The 22,640-nt window shown below is 40.9% G+C and overlaps 4 protein-coding genes and 1 pseudogene across 4 annotated transcripts; 2 read left to right on the top strand and 3 right to left on the bottom strand.

The window, feature by feature from the left end:
* Positions 1-312: 312 nt before the first annotated feature.
* LOC133721867 (protein POLYCHOME-like) lies at positions 313-2,803 on the top strand. Its single transcript, XM_062148610.1, has 3 exons — positions 313-408; positions 609-972; positions 2,066-2,803. Exons 2-3 carry the CDS (start codon positions 619-621, stop codon positions 2,423-2,425), a joined length of 714 nt encoding a protein of 237 aa, XP_062004594.1. The 5' UTR covers positions 313-408; positions 609-618; the 3' UTR covers positions 2,426-2,803.
* Positions 2,804-5,808: 3,005 nt separating this feature from the next.
* LOC133721326 (F-box/LRR-repeat protein At1g67190) lies at positions 5,809-8,075 on the top strand. The gene is made up of 2 exons (XM_062147906.1): positions 5,809-5,982; positions 6,371-8,075. The coding sequence occupies exon 2, from the start codon at positions 6,512-6,514 to the stop codon at positions 7,769-7,771; it is 1,260 nt and encodes a 419-aa protein (XP_062003890.1). The 5' UTR covers positions 5,809-5,982; positions 6,371-6,511; the 3' UTR covers positions 7,772-8,075.
* A 1,038-nt stretch (positions 8,076-9,113) lies between these two features.
* LOC133721329 (NDR1/HIN1-like protein 10) lies at positions 9,114-10,489 on the bottom strand (annotated as a pseudogene).
* A 25-nt stretch (positions 10,490-10,514) lies between these two features.
* Positions 10,515-12,104, bottom strand: LOC133721328 (NDR1/HIN1-like protein 10). The gene has a single exon (XM_062147907.1). The coding sequence runs from the start codon at positions 11,927-11,929 to the stop codon at positions 11,249-11,251; it is 681 nt and encodes a 226-aa protein (XP_062003891.1). The 5' UTR covers positions 11,930-12,104; the 3' UTR covers positions 10,515-11,248.
* A 3,354-nt stretch (positions 12,105-15,458) lies between these two features.
* LOC133719927 (NDR1/HIN1-like protein 10) lies at positions 15,459-16,191 on the bottom strand. Its single transcript, XM_062146121.1, has one exon. It carries the CDS (start codon positions 16,139-16,141, stop codon positions 15,554-15,556), a length of 588 nt encoding a protein of 195 aa, XP_062002105.1. The 5' UTR covers positions 16,142-16,191; the 3' UTR covers positions 15,459-15,553.
* Between the last annotated feature and the right edge of the window lie 6,449 nt (positions 16,192-22,640).

The following is a 22,640-nucleotide window of genomic DNA, read 5'->3' as shown; positions in this document are numbered from 1 at the left end:
GCATCCCACAATTGCATCTATCCTTTCCCACGTGTCGCAACAGGACTCGGCTGTGAGAGTGCAGCCATACAAACGCAGTAAGATTAACATGTGCAGGCGATTCCATTTCGCCTTAGTTAACCAACCTAACCGTGATTAACACTCAAGTTAATCTAACAACGTCTATTTTCAATAAATCACGACAGATGTACGCTGGAGATTTCAATCCCGCTCGTAATGAAATTTGAATGCACAGAACCTCGCACGTGCCAAAAATTTGGGTTTTGGGATTAGAGGTCTATAATACCGCTCGTTTGTCTTTTTGAAAAATTTGCCCTCGGACCTCAAATCTCAAAGCCACAAAGAGCTTAAAGAAACCCACAGAGAGAGAGAGAGAGAGAGAGCCTCAGAAACCCTAGCGCTGTTCAGGTAACCAACTCTTCTTCTTCAATCTTTGCTCCTTTTTCTTCACTCTCAGATCGGTTCATAGACTGAAAGCCCCAAATCTGAGTCGCCGGTGACTGGTCATTTTCCGGTGAAAATGTCATCTCCGGCGGTGTTTTTGTTTCTTGAAAAATTGAGTGATGAAATTAGTTGATTGATCTGATCTGGTTTTTGAACTTTTTCAGTTGAATCAAGATGCCGGTGGAGTCTAGATTCAGGCTTGAGAGGCCGTTTGACATTGCGGAGGCCTTTTCTCAAAGGCGATCTGGCTCGCTTGCAGTTCTAAACGATCAGCGTGTGGAGTCGCTGGAATCGCCGGCGAGGCGGAGGGCGTTAGCGACACCGGTGCATCAGAGACGGCTAGGGTTATGGGCCGCAGGAGGTGATGGGCTTGCAAGGAGCAGAATGAGGACACCGAGAGCCGCGATTGGTCAAGAGAATGTGCTGCTGGCCGGAAGTTCCAGCCGGAGAAGGGGACGGGGATCAAACAGTATGTTGCCTTCTTGGTATCCAAGAACCCCTCTCCGTGATATAACTGCGATTACCAGGGTAAGGATCACTTTCTCCGACTTCTGTGTTTGATCACCATCAACCCTAAGCCCAAATTTTGGTCAGGCACCTTGTTGCTAATTGATAAATGGGTCTCTGATTATTAGGCTTGCAGTTTTCTTTATTTTCAGTGAGTCATGTATTACTCTTTGGTTTTTGTGTTGTTTGATCCGTAAATTGCAGAAGAAATTTGATTTCCTGGCTGATTGAGTTATTGGGTCTCTGTTTGATTACATTTAATTATAAAACCTATATATATTTGCACTCTGATTGGTTTGTTTCATGAAGAATTTCATTGGATTCATTTTGCAGTTTGTTGACAAATGTGTCTCAGTTTTATCAAGGGGTTTAATGGAAATTCCAAGTGTCCTATACTTGTAGTGATTCATGTCACATTTTCAATGCTGTTTTCTTGGTTTGTTGAACAAGGAGTCCATTGGATTACCATGTCTCAGTTGGGTTTAATTGGTTTGTTGAACAAAGAGTCTCATTGGATTCATCTCATGGTCTCGGGTGTATTATTGGCTTTATTCGTAAGTAAAAGTGTTCTATATTTTCAGTGATTCATTTTTTACCCCTTGGTTTTTCTTTGTTTGATTGGATTATTGATCAAAGAGTTTTATTCTATTGATTTAGTGGTTGTTTTTTATACATGCGTCCCAGCTTTCTTGGGTTAGATATTCAATTAACAGCGTTCCTCTCTTTGCAGTCTTGTTAAGTTATGAACTAGTGTCATTTATATGGTTCATAATCACATACCTTCAATATCAAACTTGCCTTTAGTGCTGTTGTTTAGTTCACTCTATTTTTGTACATGCCTCTCTTAAATGCCATTCCTTTGTCTGCATTTTCTTTATCTATATAAATATTTCCAAGGGGACATGTGAAACAATTGAAGTTTTATGTTCCAACACTATTTATTTGGTTCATAAATGCACTGTGTTTATGAAACATACCTTTTGGTTCTGTCACTCTGTTTTCATTTATGAAATTAGCACCTCTTATTTATTTGCTTAATATGATTTATTACCAGCCACTATGGATCTATAGCATATGTTTAATCAGTGCCTTGCACTATGTACTTTCTATTTAGGCCATTGAGAGGAGAAGAGCTCGCTTGGGTGAGGAGAATGGCGAAACTGCAGAGGGTCAAGTTCCATCTCTACAAGTTCAGGATGCTCCCCCTGAGCATCAAGTTCTCGCTGCTACTCCTTCAACCATTAAGAAGAGACCTTGCCCACCTAGTTCTGTTCTTAAAGTGCACAAAATTCTGCTAGAGGTGGCTAATCAGCCTGATGAGGGAGAGTTCGTTACACCACAGAAGAAGCTGCTGAACTCAATTGACAAAGTTGAGAAGGTGGTGTTGGAAGAACTTCAGAGGCTGAAGAGGACCCCGAGTGCTAAGAAGGCAGAGAGGGAAAGAAAGGTTCGAACTTTGATGTCAATGCGTTGAGGAGAAAAGTAGTTTGGACAAAGAAGACTGTCTACAGTGAAAGTTATCACCTTCTGGTGATACATTTTCTACCCTATGTACTGATGACCATAATCACCTTCTGGTGATACCTTCTTGGTTCAGGCCAACTTATCTTTCGCTGACTGCACTTCACATCTCGCTAAGGTGTCTTTAGAATTAGGGTCATCAGTAGGCAATATCATCACTGCTGAAGTTCATTTTTTTTTGGAGTTAGTTTAGGGTAGTAACTATGGTTGAGTTTCGTTACATCATTCTTTGATGCATCAGGCCATATGACCTCTACTTTAGTTGGACAATATAGTCTGTATTGTAGTTGATAATTCTGGGGAAATGTATATAAAAGCTGTATGGCAAGGACTCCACTTTTGTAGCATTTGTTTGGATCCTTTTCTAACGCTGATAGTTGTGGAAGCAAGGACTTCCGAAGTAATCAGCTTGTAGAATATGTGGTGTGCTTTCATTGTTTGGATCATCTCCGTTTATGCTGTTCTTGTCCAATGTTTTATATTTCACTAGCAGAATGCTGATAGTATCCTGAGCTATGCAGGGTAGGCCTTGGCAACATGAGGCAGATAGCTTCCATCTGCTGCCTGAAACCCAGTATTTCCAAAGGTTGGGTTACTTGATGAAAATCCTTGGCTGCATTTGGAATCCCCAAAAGTCAATGGTCAGTTACCCTTTTTGATCTAGGACCCCTAAGAAGTGTGGCTGGATTATTAGGAAACCCAATCTTTCTCTTCCAAATAATTTGAAAGATTAAGAACGAAAAGCAAATGTTGCCCAACCTTCAATAGCAATTGGATGAGAAGCAATAAGAGCACCTTCATTCTAGCCTTCAATCGCTTTGGTGGAGAAGAAATGGACATATTTGAAAGCATGTATAACTCAAATAGTGTGTCATAAACAAAACAGTACAATTATAGTTTAACACATCATTTGGAAGTTTGATGATAAGATTTGTCGAATACGAATTTGATCTCTCACGAAGATGCTCTAAACCCTAAATATTTTAGGTGTGAGTCATTTTATCCTCAGATAAGAAAGATTATCCTCCGTGTATAATTGAATATCAACTCTGTTTCTTCTGTCATAATTCATAAATCTTGTGAACAACTCATATATCTTTATGAATCAATTAATTAAATATTTAAAAGAATGGGGCCGTGACCACTTACCCAATTTTAGTCTAACAATTGCCCACTTGCTCCACTACGAGTTTTTTAACCTCATTTACCCAATCTAATATTTGATGACAATTTTGCCCCCATACTCTCTCTTTCTATCTCTCTCGACTCCCCTCAATCCAATCCTTCTCCTTCTCCTCTTCTCCCTTCAGGCCACCCTCTCCCACACCACCACAGCCTACCCTTCCATTCCGGGCACCACCCCCGTCGACGTCTCCTCCGACGCCACCGCCACCAACTTGATCCCCCCTCGCCGCGAAGTCCACAGAAACGGTCGAATCTTCGACATCAGCCACTGCTATAGCAGAAACCGGCAATAGGGACTCATTCACCCCCGATCTCCTCCCCGACATGCCGGCGTTTGACTCCGTTCTGGCTCGGAGATGAAGCTCCCCACCCACACGGGGACCCACATTGACGCCCCCGGCCACGTCTTCGATCACTACTGCGATGCCGGTTTATACGTCGATTCTCTCGACTTGGATGTCCGCCATCAGAGACGATCTAAACCACTCCTGCACCGGCCTCACAATCGAAGCACTGCATCTGGACTCCGATCCCCTTATACAATCTCCTCAACCAGTCCTGCACCGGCCTCACACTCCAGAGGGTGCCCAAAGCAATTTTTGGGTGCCCATAGCTTTATTTATTTATTTATTTTTGAGTTCCAAGAATGGGGAAGGAAAAAAAAAAAGAAAAAAAAATGAACTTATACAATTGAACATATAAATTGATCAATTGTGTCTGTGTATTCATTTTGGTTTTGAGAGTTTATGCATTTCACTTTAGGGCAATAATAAAATTATTGGGAGGCAATAATAATATTACTGGGGGGCAATAAAATGTTTATTAGGGCAATATTAAGATTATTGGGGAGGGGGGGGGGGCAATAATAAGATATTAGGGCAATATTAAGATTATTGGGGGGCAATAATAAGATTATTTATTTGGATAAACCTACTAAAACATTCAAAATTAAAAACATATTCATTTTTCACTAATTATTGATCCCCAATGAACTTGTTACTGGGGGGCAATAATATGATTATTAGGGGGTAATAATATGATTATTGGGGGGTAATAAAATCAGACGCCGGAATCCAGTCACCAGTCCGGCAGTCGGATTAGGGATTCCGGTGACTGGTTGTCGGATTCCGGTCACTGGACGCCGGACTCCGGTCACTGGTCGCCGGAGACCGCGACCGGCCACTGGTCACCGGAGCATAGCAAGGTGGAGGATGACTTCTCTCTCTAAGTGAGAAAGAAGGAGAGGGCAAAAAAGTCCAAAAAATAAATAAAAAGAATAAAAAAAGAATTAATTGGGTATTAGGGAAATAATCCCTTAGAGTGTTTTGGGTAAATGGGGTTAAAAAACTGTTAATGGAGCAAGTGGGGAATTTTTAAGCTGAAATTGGGTAAATGATAATTTCCCCTAAAAGGGTACCAAAAAAATTAAATACTATACTAAATAAAAATGTATTTTCTTTTATGCATTAATAATTACTCTCGCAGTTTTTTTATAACTACTATTGAAATTTTCTAATTTCTTTCAACATCAAAATTTAAAATCAAGCCAAGCCGAGTGTAACTCGAGCTTGAGTTTGTTAAAAATACATAGCTTTGCTTATTTAGACCCTTATTAAAAAAAAAAAATCAAACTAAAAAAGGCCAAAAGAAAAAAAAACTCAAATATCCCCAAAAATTTAAAGCACAAAATTGTCTGCCTAAGCGGTTCTTTTTTACCATAATTGCCCAAACATCAGGGGTGTAACAATAAGTCTTATTCGTCTCCTTGGTCTCTTTCCAAAAAAGCATCATGTGCCTCAATTCGACTATATGGCATACGCCTTTCGCGCGCCTTTGCGGTTTTCTAACTGTCCCTCATATTTTACTGCCGTATGTTATCTATCAACTCAATTTGAATAAAATTGACGTTATTTGTTTACCAATAAAATTGTAAGATTGATATTACTCATTTTCTTTTCAAATCAAATTAAAATCCACATAATTAGCAATAAAATGTATACTCGATTTATTAATTTAACGGATCAAATACAGATTTAATTCTATATTATATGAAATTCTGTAAATTATTCTTTAATTTATGTTACTATAACTTGTAAAGTTAAACTATAAGTAGGGGGGTCAACTGCTTGGTGGTTTAGAATAAGACCTACTTCCCACGTGAGCAAAGACCACTATTCTCTGAGTTCCGCCCATGTTAGACGCAGACCTTCCTTCCCCCAATTCTCATTTTCTTTCACCCATTCAAATTCTACATTTCGATCGATTCTTCTCTCCCTGGAATTGAATTGATTCTCGCAACTTTCGAATTTCGATTATGGTCGTCAGGTAAAACCAGGCCCTGATTCTCACTTTGGTCTCATCCTTTCTCCTTTTCATTGCGATTGTAATTTCTGTGATTAGACTATTGTGTATTATTGAATTTGTGGGAATCGTGTCTCTATATTGATATTGATCCTAAAAGTTTTGAAATTTTGAACTTATATGTAATCCCCCAAATTACTGAGACTGTTTTAAGAATCAAGTAGCTGTCTTTGCCTGATGATTGTCACTAATAGTAGTGAAACTCACTGATTGAATTGAAAGTTTAAAACTTTGATCTGGGTTTTTCAGTTTTTGATTTTATAGATGGTATTCTGAATTATGTGTCAGACATGGCAGATTGGTGTTTGGCATTGATGGATCTTTGATTTTTCTAATTTTTTGTGACACCCAGATGATAGGCTTAGGAAATATCAGTGCTCAGTTGTGTGGTGTGGAGTCATTTGAAGCTGGTTTTTTTAAATTTCATGGGTGTTATTGAGCTTGGCAACTACTAGCTTCCCTCCATCTTCAGTTGGTGGTGATTTTGTTGGGTATGGTTCGTATGGAGCACCTTCCGGTGGAAGTCATAGGTAACATACTATCGCGGCTTAGAGCTGCCCGAGATGTGGTTATTGCATCCGCAACTTGCAAGAAGTGGAGAGAGGCTTGGCGGAATCACCTCCACACTCTGTCTTTCAATTCCAGTGATTGGTCTGTCTATCATGATCTCACAACGAGTAGATTGGAAATTCTGATAACTCAAACCATATTCCAAACCACTGCTTTGCAGTGTTTATCAATTTTTATGGATGATGTTGATGAGTTCTCAGCTGCCCCAGTGATTGCTTGGCTCATGTATACGCGGGACACCTTGCGACAACTGCATTATAATGTGCGGACAACCCCAAATGTTAATATCATTGAGAAATGCAGTCGGCAGAAGCTTGAAGTCTTGGCCTTGGCTCATAATTCTGTAACAGGTGTTGAACCTAGTTATCAGAAGTTTCCGTGCTTGAAGTCACTTTCCTTGAGTTATGTCAGCATCTCAGCATTGGATTTGAGCCTTTTACTCACTGCATGTCCAAAACTCACCAGTTTGTCTCTTATTAATCCTGATATAGCAATGTCGGATGCACAGGCAACAATGAAACTTAGCAGTGCGTCATTGAAAGATATCTATGTTGAAGCAGTCAGTTTGGATAATTTCATATTGGAGGCTGATACCCTTGAGAATCTGCACTTGAAAGATTGTACCTTGGAGCTTTTTGAGCTTATTGGTAAGGGGTCATTGAAGGAATTGAAGATTGATGATGTTAGCGTGCTCCATCTCGATATTGGTGAGAACACTGAGAATCTTCAGATTGTGGATGTCAGCAGCTTCACAATCATGTGGCCAAAGTTCTATAACATGATCTCTAAGTCATCAAATTTAAGGAGGCTTCGGCTATGGGGTGTTGTGTTTGATGATGAGGATGAGGTTGTGGATTTGGAGAATGTTTCTGTTTGCTTCCCACTGTTAAGCCACCTATCCCTAAGTTATGATTTAAGAGATGTTTGTGGCTTGCAGGGGACATCTCATTTGGAGAATGTGGTTGTGTTAGAACTTGGATGGACTATAATCAGTGAGCTCTTCTCTGAATGGGTAGCAGGACTTATAGAGAGATGCCCTAAGTTGAGGAAGTTGGTCATTTATGGGGTTGTTTCAGAAGCCAAATCCCCTGAAGAATGCCAAACTTTGGCAAACTTCACTTCGGCCATTGTCCGGCTGATGAGAAAATATATGCATGTGGAGATTCAGTTTGAATATGAGTAGAACTGCTGCTCATCCATTCATGGCTTTCCAATTTTTGCTCAGCCTGATCTGTCCAACAAGGTACATGGCACTTTTGAGGATTCATATCACCCTCATGTAAATGTGCCTCGTATTTTCTAAAATGCTGAGCAGATGAAACTTTAAAGATTGTTTAAAAATCAGTTTTGGCTGTTTATGTCAGGCTTGTACTTGTTTCAGAATATTCAAAGGGGATTTTCATATCAAAGATTGTTTTCTGCTAGTTTTTGCTTGTACTCGTTTCAGAATATTTAAATGGAATTTTCATATCAGAGAATGTTTTCTACTTTTTGTCCTTTATTTTTGAATTTAGTAGTCTAAGTCCTTCTATTGTATTTCATCATGAATTTGTTTTATAGTGCAGTTAGTTATGGATAATTCAGATTGAAGCCATTTATGGACTCTATAGTCTCTATATGGCTACCTTCTTGAATATGGGCCAGAGGATTTGATGTGCTATTATCACCTGATTGCTTGAGCAGGTGAAGTTTTCTGCTTTCACAATTCAATGGAAAAAGTCTGAGCCTATTTCTTGAAAGTGATGGTAACATGTTTTTAAGTTAGTTCTGTGCAAAGGAAGTTAAACTGAACCAAAATTCGTGGAAGGAAACTGTGGTACAATAAGTAATAACATGAACTCATTAAACAATATGCTCAAGTTCTGGGTTTCATTCTCAACATATGGAGTTTTCTTTCCCCCTTGTAACCTCTAAATGTGAAGTATTTAAACAATGCTAGCTGCATAGTTTGTTACAATATAGATAAGCAGGTTATTGGGGAGATACTCATACCCTGTGGATTGGACTTGTAATGCCCTTTTTGTATATCTTTACCAAGAAAAGATGCTAATCGGTGAAAAAATAATACAGTTGTTTGCTCATGAAGGTTTTGGTATATATTTATTGGGGAGGTACTCATACCCTCTGGATTGGACTTGTAATGTCTTTTTGTATATCTTCACCAAGAAAATATGCTAATCGGTGAAAAAATAATACAGTTTTTTGCTCATGAAGGTTTTGGTATATATTTATTGCATTAAATTGTTTGAAAGAGTGTATTTCTTTGGTAATGCATTCAGCCGTACTTTTGAATTTCCTTGGTCACTTTGGTTGACCAAACTATTGCTGTGAATTCAGACGTGTATCTTTGTCTCTGTCGCCCTTTGTTTCCAATCCATTGGAACAGATCATCCCTTTACCTTGACTTGTGTTCCTTTGGTGAACCTGTTTGTGGTTGTCACCAGTTTACGTCTCTTTATTTTTAAGCAAGACTTATTTTATGAAGGAAGATATTGTCTGATAAATCACCAAATAGGAAAATACAATTTCTGGAGTATGGCATATGTATTGAAGTGTTTATATTATGAATGCAACACAAATAGATATAAAAAGTTGAGTTTTACTGGAGTTGAGTATCTAAGTTATCTCGTTTTAGGCTGAGTTTGATTTCCTGACAAAATGTCTTGGTCAGAAAACAGGATCTGAAATAATGTATACATTTCCACACTTTGTAGTTTTCAAACGTCTAGCATGTCTCAAAGGAACCTTCAGCTTGCAATCGATCTTGCCGCCTGACTGCTGGTAATACCTTGTCTTGAACATGTCATACCCGAGCTTTACTTGAAGAGCAAGTTGCACATCGTACTGTAAAACCCAGCAGCAGTCTCTGCCTTAAATTTAGAAACCTCTGGCTCCTCAAACTCCACCGATTGCTGCCCTTCAAGTACCACATGATCCAAAATGGTTGTGTTCTTGTGGCCTTGGTAAAATGGTGTGGAATCTACAGTCAGCATGGCAAACTCCTTTTTTTTTATATTTAGCAATGACTTGGATGCTATTGTAGTATATGTCAACCTTCTTGTTGGGGTTTCTGATGGTAATGTTGAGCTCAAGGTTGTAGTGGAGAGTTCTGGTGGTCCCAATGAAGTCGAAATTGGTTAGAGAGGCATTAGTGATGCTGAATTTGGGCTCTTGGGGAAGGAAGATGAACCACACTATGAAGAAGACTAGGGTGAAGCAGAGGATGGTGTTGCAGAATAGGCAGAAGCTGCAGTCGATGCAGGCACGCCTTCCAGTCATGGCTGAGAACGAAGTCTACAAAATGGGAAGGTATATAATGCAGGGTAGGTATTGGCTCTTTCTATTTGAATAAGATTAAAAGATAGAAGGTTGAGCAACATGATTGTTAGAATTTGTATTCATATTCTGTTTCAGTTTGGCAATTAGCAATTGGCAGAGAATGGCCATGCCGACAAGTTCAACCCTATGGGGAACTTCCAAAGTACTTTTTTGGGTGAGGTGGAACTTCCAAAGTACCTTCTTCAAGGAACTGCTTGGCTGTTTAAAATTACAGTACAGAGTTGGGATGCCATGTTCTTTTTTATGAGCTCCGATTTGGATTGGGACTTAATCTGATGAATCATTTCTGTCAATTCTGTTGCGTACTTTTTCTTTGGGATTGTTAACCCGGACAACATTGTTTCTGATAGTTTCGAACCTGTAAGCTTTTATGCACTATTTTTTCCCCCTTTAATTTAACGTTTCACAACTCAAGTTTTCAGGATAAGAAGAGTTTGCAGCGGCAGAGGTAGCTTGCAGTTTAAATATTATGATCAAAGAAACTTGGAGAAAACATTCTTGTCTATATGGTGTGAGAAGGAGCGAGGAACCTGCATATTCGGACTAACATAACTAAGTTTGCTTCAAAGGAGTTCTTAGAACAGCAAGATTGTTTGACAATGTGCTATTGGAATTTGTATATATTCCAGTATAAATATCTGAAAGACGTTTGACAATTCTCTTAATACTTTGACCCGGCAACTGTTTCTTACTGGTTTAAGCATGTAAAGCCGCAAGACTACAGACCCAAGTAATCAACACTCGGACAATGCGGTTACCAAGAAAAAGCTAAACAGATTTTGCTCGCTGCTTCAGGCTCTGCAGTGATGTAGCACTTCTGCACTCGGCAGTCTTTGGTTATGAGGTATACGAATTATCCGCATGGTTGTGTTGTGTTGGCTAGCCTGCACGTCCAATTAAGACTTGGGGAATAGCATTTTGGCAGAAATGGCCGTGACAAAAAGGTCCATGTCAAAGCTGAATTGAGGAGGAATCCTATGTTATTGAAGAACGTAGTTCCTCGTAGTTTCCAACTCGTTGACTTGTAAGGAAGCATTGGTAGCAATCTAGCAATCTAAAGTGGAGGGTGAAGGGATTTCGTTGCTAAGGTACGTTGTAGTACTAGTACAGTATGTGTTGTTGGTGGCGTAGCTGACTCGCAGTGGATTAAACTGTGATGGTAAGTAAATTTGGGTTCTTGGGTATGGAAAGATGAGATAGAAGCAGAGTTTGCAGCAGCTGTGATTGCATTTTATCATATGCATGGTCTAACCATATTTTATATAACTCGAAGTTTGACAATTTGCTGAATACTTTTAATCAAGGAACTGTTTATTACTAGTTAACCACGAACTGCTGCAAAAATATAGATACAAACAAGCAACACTTGGACAGTCGGGTCACCAAGGAAAAATTGGACAGATTCAGCCCGCTGCTTCAGGGTCTGCAATGATATATCATTTCTGCACTTGGTAGTCTTGAAAGTGAAGCGATTTGCAGATGTTTCACTAGACTGCAAAGGAACTTTCAGGTTGCAGTCGATCTTGTGCGATGGGTTGGAATGTCTTGTCTTGAAGTACCCGCCGAGTACTCTTATCCCAACATAAAGCCTCACGTCAATACTGTAAACGCCAGCAACAGTCTCCGAGTTAAACTGGGAAATCTCCCGTTCTCCAAACACCAGAGACTTGCTCCCTTTAAGAGGTATGTGATGCGAAATGGTTCTGTTCTTGCCGCATTGGCCAAATGGTTCAAAAGGTAAAGTCACGAGAGAAAATACTTTGTTTCTGTAGGTAGACGCGACTTGTATTTTACCGTAGAATATGGCAGCCTTTCTGTTGGGGTTGGTGATGGTGATGTTGAGCGCAAGGTTGTAGTCGAGGGTCTTGTTGTGGTTGGTGAAATTGAATTGGGTTAGAGAGGCATCTGTGATGATGAATTTGGGATCTCTGGGACCAAAGATGAACCAGAGTATGGGGTAGGCTAGTAAGAGGCAGAGTTGTAGACGAATTCCTCTCCACATGGCTGGGAAAAAGCGAGAAATTTTAATGGTGCGAGATATGGATTTGGCTGTGATGTATATACGAATTCTATGAAATGTTTGGTTATGTTGGCTTGTCTACAGGAAGGGAACTAACCGTCGGTTCCATTTGGCAGAGAACAGCTGTGACGAAAAGGTCAATGTCAAGCTGGAGTATTTTGAGAAATCTCCAGGTGTAAAATTCCAAAGTTTGTTTGAGGAGAGCAACTTCCAAAGTTATTACAAGGAAGTAGTTACTGGCCACTTGACTTTTAAGGGAAGCACTTGGAGCAACCACGGCTTATCTGTTGTCTCGTGGCGTGACTGGCATCAAAATTTTGGCGGTCAATTCTCGGATGTTGGGGATAGAAGACTATGGTATTTTGAAAAAGAGCCCATATACTTAAAAATGTCTTCGCTTCCAATAGGCATTAGTGGCGAAATTCGTGGCATATTCTATGACAATGGTCACTGTAAAGCTCCTACAGTAACGAGGACTGTTTTATATAATTAGCAAAGAACATAAGAAAGAGAGTAAACGATCCTATCCAACAACTCCTTCACGGCTCCACATTCTTTCCTCTCTACTCTTCCTAAGAATATTCATTCGTGCCTTACGATCGAAATGATCCAAATAATAGCTAGACATCCATAGAATGACTTCCCTCTTACTCCTAGTCCTAGCAGGCCACTGGCGGGCACAACACTTTCTCAATGAATTGATTTCTCATTCAAAATTTTAACTATAAGTTTAGGTTCTTTGTCAAAAAAAAAAACTATAAGTTTAGGTTACAAGGTCAAATATCTAATTTAGATTACAAGATAATTACCGTAGCTCTTTGCAATGAGATCAAACTATCAAAGACACCCCATAACTAGCTCTTTGCGATGAGTCTGCCGTAGTTACATATAACTATTGGATTCAATGTATACGTCTGGAAACTATATACATATTGCTAAAGATTTTGAGTAAATATTGAATTGTTTGATATGACTAATTATAAGTCAAAGAATCAACACTTCATGAACAAAATAAGTAATAAAAGCAGAAAACTTGCATATTATTGCTAAGATCAGGAAAAACATTCGAGGACAAATTATTGCCCTAACTAAATTTATTCAATGTCTCGTCACCAAACATTCTGTTGCCTTGAAATTACTACCGGGAGTTGTTTCATTAGAACTCGACGGAACCTTCAACAGACACATCCCTACTGGTTTGTAAACGATTCCTTTGAGAACCCGGCGGCTTATCCGAAAAGAAAACTGCAGGTCAATACTGTAAATGCCTGCATTGGTCTCCAGGCTAGAGGGTTGCCCTTGAAGAACTGGATGCAGAATGGTTATGTTCTTGGTTCCTTGGTCAAAGGGTGGCGAACTCAAAGTCACCAAAGCAAATTTCTGCTCCCTATATTTCGCCGTGACTTCGATGCGATTGTAGTGTACACTGAAGGTTGGGCTAGGGTTTCTGATGGCGACATCGAGGGCGAGGTTGTAGTAGAGAGTGTTGTTGTTGCTGTTGAGATTGAATTGGGTCATAGACGCATTGGTGACTGTTACTTCGAGCTTGGGAGATCTAGAGAAGATGACTACGAATGCTATGACTCCGGCTAAGACGGCGATGGCGGTAAATAGAGAGAGAATGGTGCAGCTTGTTAGTTTCTTTCCGTTACATGTCATGGAGCAAGTCATGGCCAAAGGAATATTAATGCATGTAAACTCAAGCAAAGGCGTGCAAGGGAGAGCCATATACGGATGTACTCCTCCTATTTATAATGTGGTAGCTTAATTGGGTCGATCTGTTTCAACAGTGCTAAGGTGAATCTTTATGAAATCTAAGACACCTTCAAATCTAAGGTGAATCATTATGGATGGAACGAATTAAGAAACAAGTTGAAGGAATTAAGGGTGTGTTTGCAGAATATGGGAAAGTAAATATTTAGAAGAATCTACATGTGATCTTTAATAAACTTGCCTCAAAAGATATCTTAATATGTTAATGTCAATGTCTCCAGCAAAGCCCTCAACTAGCCCATTCATATCTACACCATAACGAAGCTCTAAAGATTGTATCATCAGTCCAAAATACAATTACCTAACCAGTACAACTAATCACCCAGCATCAAAAGGAGTAGAAGGAAAATTTGTACCTAATTGGCTTTGGGTTTTCACTGTAAAGTTCGATGATAAGCTCTAATTCGATGACGTAATACTTGCAACCAACGTTAAGCCAGAATAGACCGTTACATACTCTTCCCACTACTAGAAATCTGTTCATAGACATCGCATGTTTTAAATCGGTCAGACTTGCACACGATGGTACATAGACAGACAAGAAGATAGTGGTAGTGGTAGTACCCACAGTGGTACATAGACAATAGACCTACTCATTACACATTTAAATACGTAGATATATAGCGGGAATCCTCCTTTGATACTACTCCAGAGGCGCTAAGTGCACCCAAAAAAGTGCATTAGTTTCCTAAAAGGAATTATTGTAAAAGACAAAGCTAAAACATAGTAAAGACCTAGGGCAATAACCTCAACCCAAAATACTAAGCCCAAGAGCCTCAAAAGGAAGGGTTCCAACTCAGAGCCCATCAAGCTGGCTTGGTGCAGGCCCAACATCTCCCTGACGTCATGTCGTACGCAGCAAAACCAGCGCCTCTGCCCGATCCGTTCAGTGCCCCACGCCGCCACGACCCCAACCGCCGCAGCTCAGGTCGTTAAGACCCGATCCAAAATCACGCTGGTCTAGTGCACAAAACATCTGCACCGGTGATCCACCGTTGATTCAGAATCCAACGCTACAGGTCTTGAACGGCCCACAAACCCCGCCACCAGTCTTAATCGGAGATGTTGCCAGAAAACTCAAATCAACACTGTATGGTACCCCCAAGCACACAACACCCACCCAAGAAACTTCCTCGACTAGTTACAGATCAAACACCCGTCCGGAAGCAGACCTCAGACGTTGGCGAGGCCGAAGGCCAACTCAAACGTCAGGCGCCGCCGGACGAGCACGATTTCGCAATAAAAAAAAAAACCGGTCTTAGGGTGTTTAGGTTTTCGAGAGAGAGAGAGAGAGAGAGAGAGAGAGAGAGAGAGAGTTTTACAATGGATTTTCCTATAAGAGGGAGAACCTTGATCGTATCAAAACCTAATAAAATCACAACTCATAAAGTAATTTAACCTTTATTATAAATTTATAAGAGCATAAGGGTCATATACTTACGTATCATTTTCAGTTTATGATAGGCAAATGCTCTGTTATATATATAGACGATACTATATATGGATGATGACGGATATGAGCTTTTTTTAATCAAACTTGTTCTCACGAGCTCTTCAATTAATCAAAAAATTATTTTCTATTCTCATAAAATCTATATAGAATAATCAGTAAGATTGAATGACACCCCAACACAACAAAGTCTTCCTAAAGGAGTAATTTTATTAGTATAAGAGAAGTTCAACGTAGCCAAGTTCCCCTACAGTTGAAATTTCTGTACATTCTGATATTGGTTCAGTCCATATGTTTGTTTAATTATATAAAAGCACAAACAGAGCCATATAAAACTCATTAGCACTTTGACAATCGATATAAGAGAACATAATAAAACAGAGTTAATCTGCATCAGGATCTGAAAAGAAGTGAACATTTCCACACCTTGTAGCCTTAAAACCAATGGCCGTTGACGTTTCATTAAAACTCAAAGGAACCTTCAGCTTGCAGTCAATCTTCCTATACGGCTTGTAATTGCGCGACTTGAACTTGCCGTACCTGGCTTTTATCCGAAGAGCGAGCTGCACGTTTATACTATAAATCCCGGAAGCAGTCTCCGAGTTAAACTGGGACACCTCGCGTTTTCCAAACTTCACCAGTTGCGACCCTTGAACAACCAGTTGATGCAAATCGATGGTGTTTTTGTGGCCTTGGTAGAACGGCAAAGTAGTCAAAGAGACGAGAGAAAATCTCTTCTTTCGGTAGTTACCAATGACTTGGATGCGGCGGTAATATATGCCAACCCTCTTGTTAGGGTTTCTGATGGTCATGTTGAGTGCGAGGTTGTAATCGAGGGTGTTGTTGGAACTGTTGAAATTGAATTGGGTTAGAGTGGCATTGGTGATTGTGAATTTGGGCTCTTGGGGAAAGAAGATGAACCCGAATATCACGAAGGGCAGGCTGAAGCAGAGGATGATGCAGTAGTACATCCAGAAGCAGCAGGGGCAGCAGTTAAAGCGGCAACCACACCTTCTAGACATGGTTAATGTATACTATGGACAGTCTAGCTGATCGATGAATAGTGATGAGGAATGTAAAGATGTATTTATATAGAGATGAAAAGACGATCGATCCTGATCCTGACAGGAAATGGATATGGCAACAAGTTCAAAGTCAACTCCTGGGAAAAGTGTTCTGAGGAATCTTTAATTTAGGGAAAGGGTTTTTTGCACCAACAGTGTCTGGAGACTTGAGTGACTGACAATATGATACCCGAACTTACAAAGTTATCAAAGTAATACCCAAACTCAATTTTTCGTATCAACGTCGTACCTGCGGCCATTTTCCGTCACGTACGTCTCCGTTAATTTAACTACGTGCAACGCACGTGACTCGTTAAATGAGGTGGAAAAGACTGATTTGCCCTCAATTCGTTAAATTTTCTCTCTTATTATCATCATCCTCTTCCTTGAAACAGATCAAATCCAAAACCCAGTTACACATTCATCATCCTCTCTGCCGCACTTTGCAAATGTTAGCATCCAAATCCAAATGAAATTTGAATTAGCTTTGATATATTCCTGAACAACCCAAATTCAAATTCTAAAAGATGAAGAAGTTATAATAAATAAATTTCTTTGAATTTCATGGTATGACTATTAAATCCATGATCCATTATCTCCACAATCTCATCCCTTGATCCGCTGTACCAAGCATATCTAATATTCGGATTTGTTGTTCCTGCTGGTCTCTGTTCTTGTTCTTCTCCATAGTCCATGCCCTGCTCAGATGCTTCTGAAGCTGCTCGTCCAAGCTCTTCAGATCTATCTGGTCCGCCCTCACATACCCACCACCACCGCCGCCGCCGGTGTCGTTCTTCTCCTTCATTTTTCAGGCTATTAATATTCAAGTACAGAGAGACCCAAAACAGGACAGACAAGGAGGGATAAAGGGTTTCTGTTTTGGGTTGTTTTGCTTATGTGTGTGTGTGGAAACTACACAGAGAGGTGTCTATGTGTGCTCATGTCGTGCTTGTGCTCTCTGACTCTCTCTATTAATGGTGTCACCCAGACGAAGGAAGAAGGACTAGTAGAAGAAGTACTAATACTACTACTGCTGCTCTTTTTCTCTCGCTATCATCCATGTAGGCACATGGATTTTGCCTGAAGACGACGTGTGTTTCTGACCCACCTCACTCTTTCCTCCGAGTCATCACTCTCTCACCTCATTTTTTCCCCATGGCCTGCAAAAAAACCCGAAATGTTTCGAACCTGGCCAGCCCGGTCAGTCCAGAAATCGATTTCTTGTGCACCTCCACAACCTCCGTAACTCCGCCCGTCGATCCCATACCCACAACAAAGCTCTTGACAATACTATCGTACTCCTCACTCATATTATTCACTTTGAACATCATCCCATTTCCGGTAAAAACCCCAAAATCATCAATAGAATTCGATTCAGCAGTTTCGCTCTCCCAATCACACTCCGAATCTTCATCGTTCTGCTCACAGGAGTGGGAATCGGAATCAGAATCGGTATCGGAGGAATTCGATTCGGGGCGATTCGACACAGAATATTGATCCTCGACGATCATAGGAACCTCCTCCTCCTCCTGGTGATAATCATCGGTGTCAATCCGGATCTGGGCATGGGGATGCATGACGACTGGTTTGGGATTTAAAAAAAAAAAAAAATTGGATAATGTATTGGATTGGGATTTTTGGAGTGAAAAAGTCATTCTTGCCCTTATTTTGTGACTCACGGGCGTTGCACATGGTCTGGATTAACGGAGACTTGACAGAAAATGACCGCAGGTACGACGTTGATACGAAAAATTGAGTCTGGGTATTACTTTGATAACTTTGTAAGTTCGGGTTGTTGGAGAGGAAAGATCCCACATTGGAAAAGTGACAAATAAAAATATAACTTATAAGTGGGTGGATCTCACTTAATTGTACCGAGGCCTTTTGTGATTAAAATCCAACACCTGTCGGGTGGTTAAGTTGGGACAGTATCGGTACAATGGTGGGCCACGGGCCATGCTTGTCGCTGTTTAACATGGTATCAGAGCGGGTCCTTCTCCAATTGCGTCTCCACGTAGGCACGTATCATGAGCCCAAATTGGGGTTCCCTGTATTGCCATCGAATTGAAATTACCAAGTGTCCAATGTGGGCTTTGGATTGTATTGACCAAGTCTCCGATATGAGACTTGTGTCCCAATTTCCAATGTGGGAATTGGATTAATTAATTTCACGTGCAAACCTAGAGCTAGGTTGCACGTGAGGGGGCGTGTTGGAGAGGAAAGATCTCACATTGGAAAAGTGACAAATAAAAATATAACTTATAAGTGGGTGGATCTCACTTAATTGTACCGAGGTCTTTTGTGATTAAAACCCAACACCTGTCGGGTGGTTAAGTTGGGACAGTATCGGTACAATGGTGGGCCACGGGCCATGCTTGTCGCTGTTTAACACGGGTATCATATTGTCAGTCACCCAAGTCTCCGGACACTATTGGTGCAAAAAACCCTAAGGGAAATTGCAAAGTTGTTGAAGAAAGCGGCACGGTTCCTGGCAGCTTCCCAGCATCTAACTTTTGCTTTATATATATATAAAGACACACACGCATATATATGTATTTGCCCATGTTAATTAATGTTGACAAATTCTTTTGTTCTTTATTGATAAAGTCTGGGTATATATGACTGGGTTAGAAAACTTGGAGATGGAAATGTTTTCGCCTTTACAGCCTCATGATTAATTTGAAGCAAGTAGGAAGTCTAATGACATCGTATATGCATTGTAAAAAGGCAGAATGAGAACAGTATATATCAAACAATATTTACATGCATAAAAGAAGAAAGCTCTCTAGAAGACCGCAACCTAGTGAAAACTAAGTGAAAGATAACTATAACCACATTATGGCAATAAAATGGAAGACTTGGGACATATAGTTCCTCTTGCTCTAGCAAACCCTAGGAGAGCTCTCTCTCTCGCTCTAGCAAACCTCAGGCCGGTGACGGCTAGTAATTTCCTCTTCCTCATCGACAAACCCTAGTGCCGTCCCCATGGTCCGGCTTCCATGGAGGCCTTTGCCGCCTTCACATCCTCGTCTGCTCCAGGCTGTTGATCGGCCCTTTCCTTGTTTCAAGGAAGGGTGGGTTGCATGTTGTTTGGATTGGCTCAGCTTCCGGCGGGGATGGTTTCTTGGTCGGAGGAGGAGACCCGAGTTCCGATTCGAGCGACGCCTCCCTTCTTATAGGGATTGGAAGATTTTCGATGGAGGTACAAGAATGACAGCAGAGTCTTGGCAGAAGGGAGTCGGAGCCCTGCTTTGGTGGAAGATCATGATGCTGTGGTTGTTGTGGGTGCAGATCGACGACGGCTACGGGATTGATCAAGCACTGAGTCTGGATGTCGTGTTCTTAGGGGTCCAGATCAGTGGGATGGGGTACTCACTAGATCTATGGAAGATCTGGGTTTGGGACCCAGGAATCAACGATCTGCCTGCTGGTTTTGCCGGATTTTGGTGGTGTTCCGCCACCGGGAGAGTAGTCTCCGACCATATTCAAGGGCAAGGAGGAGAGGATCGAGCTTGGGTCGTTTGGGCCTTAGTTCGAATGTGGTGTCATCAAACCATAGCTCGTGACCTGCTGGATCTTACATTTGTGGGAGGCTTTTTGCAATCTACTAGTATTTTCGTACACCAATTGCTGGATCTTTCGGTTTAGTACTTTTAGTGGCCCTAAAAGTCGACTTTTTGTTCGGGTCAAAATTTGAGAAAATGTTCTTCATGGAAGTTGTCGGGGACGTTAAACCGAGCGCGTGGATATGTGGTACGTAAAAATCGGAGCTCGTATGCGAAAGTTATAAGCGAAATAGTAAAGTTACTGTTCATGGTTACTGTTCATGGTAAGTTTCTATAAATAGCCAATTTACTGTGGTAAGTTTCCATTTTGGAAACTTACCGGCTTTTCTCTCTCTTCTCCCCCGACCCTTTCTCCTCTTCGGCCCGATTTCTTCTTCCTCCGGTTTCTTCCTTCTCCGGCCGACCCACGACGGAATCCGGGCACCGGCAGGTTCGCCTCCTCCTCCTTGTCACGCCTGGGGTGGTGTTTTGCGGTGGCTCGACCGGTGGAGCTCGGAATTGAGCCGTGAAGTCCACTGTAGCAGTTGGAGAGTTTCGTCGATTTCCGGCGATTCCGGCCGTTTCCGGCCACGAAATTGGCATCGAAGGTTCGGTTTTCATCACTGATCATTTCCCCTATGGCCTTGTGTCACGATTTGTTGTGTAGATGTCGAATTGATGAATTGAAATTTTAGGGTTCTTGAGGAATTTCTGGGCTTGTGTTCATCGGCCGAATTGGAGCTCTTTCAGGTAAAATTGGAACTTGTTGTAGTTGAATGATTGGTTGGGTGTGTTGAGTAGATGCTACTGTCCAAATTTGGTGGCCATCGGAGGTGGTGGCCGCCGGCGCGTGGGGCCCACGCGCCGCCACTGTTGGTGGCGCGTGGAGGTGTGTTGAGCAGTGATTTAATTCCAGTTTTTAGTCCATTAAATTGTATATATGTTGTAGAGCTTGTATATGAAGTTTGGTGAATTTTGGAGGAGTTTGGAATTGTTTGTGATTTTTCGAAGTTCGGTGTTTTGTGATGGAATTGTTGGAAATCCGGCCGTCGGATTTTCCTCGTTTTCGTTGTGGAATATGTTGATTGAGGAATTGGTGTTGTGGAAGAGATTTGGGTTGAATTTGAGAAGTAGTGAAGATAGGGATTTTCGGGTTTCGTTTAGGTTCGTAATTATTTATTCGAATTGTCGTTTATGGAAATGTACTTGTGAACAGGACGTTGTTGCGAGCTATGGCTAGATGAAGGAACTCGTTTGTGTGGTCGCCAATAGTACTGTGAGTGGACGTTTGTTTTTGAATATTGATGCATGCATTTATTTTTCGAATTAATGTTTTATTAATTATCATATTATTTTAGTTTCGGATATGATTTCGGTTTTGGAATATTGCTTGGATTTTCCATCATGATTTTTGGAACGTGAGTTTTATCCGCTCGGATTTGAACTTGTGATTTAAGTGATTTTCGACGAATTATTTTCCGAGGTGATTTCCGGAAATTTATAATACATTTCTTTTCGTCGATATTGAGAATTTTGAATATTTTTCGAAATGGGATTTCGATGGAATTTGGCATTTGGAATGTCTTGTTGATGATTTCAGATTTGGTTTATGATTTCGAGAATATTTTTGGCGTGCGGGGTCACGTCATTGGCATATGTATTTTCTCGTGAGATGATGGGGAAGCCTTATTGATTTTCGAGTTTTCAGATGGATTTTAACCCACCATACCTGGGTCGTTATATTTATTGCTAGCTAGCCTATTAGTACTCCTCCCTGCTTACTATGTGTTTGTGGGTGAGTAAGAGCAGAGCATGGGATGCTCCAGAGTGTGGGACACTCCGACCCGAGCCTGGGAGGCTCCCTTCTTGTATGGTGATAACTTCTTCCCCATACTTTTTCGTGACTTGACTAGCGGGGCTAGTCCGTTATTTTCGTAACCAGCGGGGCTGGTATGTTTTCACGAGAATTGTGGATTTCGATGTTATCGTAACCAGCGGGGCTGGTCTTATTTTCTTGAGAGACGAGATTTCGGTTTACGATACATGATTTTCGAATGTTTTGACTAGCGAGGCTAGTCGGTTTATCGTTTTGAAATCCTTGGATTTAAAGCTAAATGTGTTTTTCTTAAATGTTGCATGCATCGTGTTTTTAAAAGGAATAAGTGTGGGAAAGTATGAAATCCTTTTTCTTTTAAATTGTTTATTTTTGTCCACTCACTCTAACGTTTTTCGTGTACTTTTCCCTGGGCCCTTCGGTTTCAAATGCCCAGTTTGCAGGCGCTATTAGTTGAGGTCGGGCGTACATGGTTCGAGGCATAGTTGATGAATTGCTTCCGCACTTCTTTGTTTGGCTCTGACCTATCGTGGGTTACTGTTTTGGGTAGTCCACTTTAGTGGTGACTCGACCAGTTCCCGGTAGAGTTATCTCTAAGGTGGGCCCCGCAGGGCCACCTCGGATTTCAGGGCGAAATTCGGGGCGGGTCCTGTCACTGCTCCTACAGGCTGTGGCGGACCTAGAAAATTAGTTATGCGGAGGCGAATTTAAACCGTAATAACTAACAAAAATTGAAATCCTTGCCCACCCATTTCCAAAAAACAATTTATGCATAAAACATATGAAAATAAGAAGCAATTTTTATGATATTAGATTAAACATGCATGAAATCATCAAAATCATGACACTTATGGGGGCAAAAGCTGCATACTACACCTTCAAATGCATAAAATTGTTCAGAGCTTCTATATATAACAGTGTATATATGATGATGTAGTGTGGGTGGCAGCCCACAGTAGCCCTATGCTAGGTCCGCCAATGCCTGCAGGAAATGTGAAATTAATGAAAATGGCCTTGAATGAAATAA

Source organism: Rosa rugosa, chromosome 7 (genome assembly GCF_958449725.1).
Source record: "Rosa rugosa chromosome 7, drRosRugo1.1, whole genome shotgun sequence".
Taxonomy (NCBI): domain Eukaryota; kingdom Viridiplantae; phylum Streptophyta; class Magnoliopsida; order Rosales; family Rosaceae; genus Rosa; species Rosa rugosa.
The sequence above is the reverse complement of the archived record's forward strand: the minus strand, read 5'-3'. Positions and strand labels throughout refer to the sequence as shown.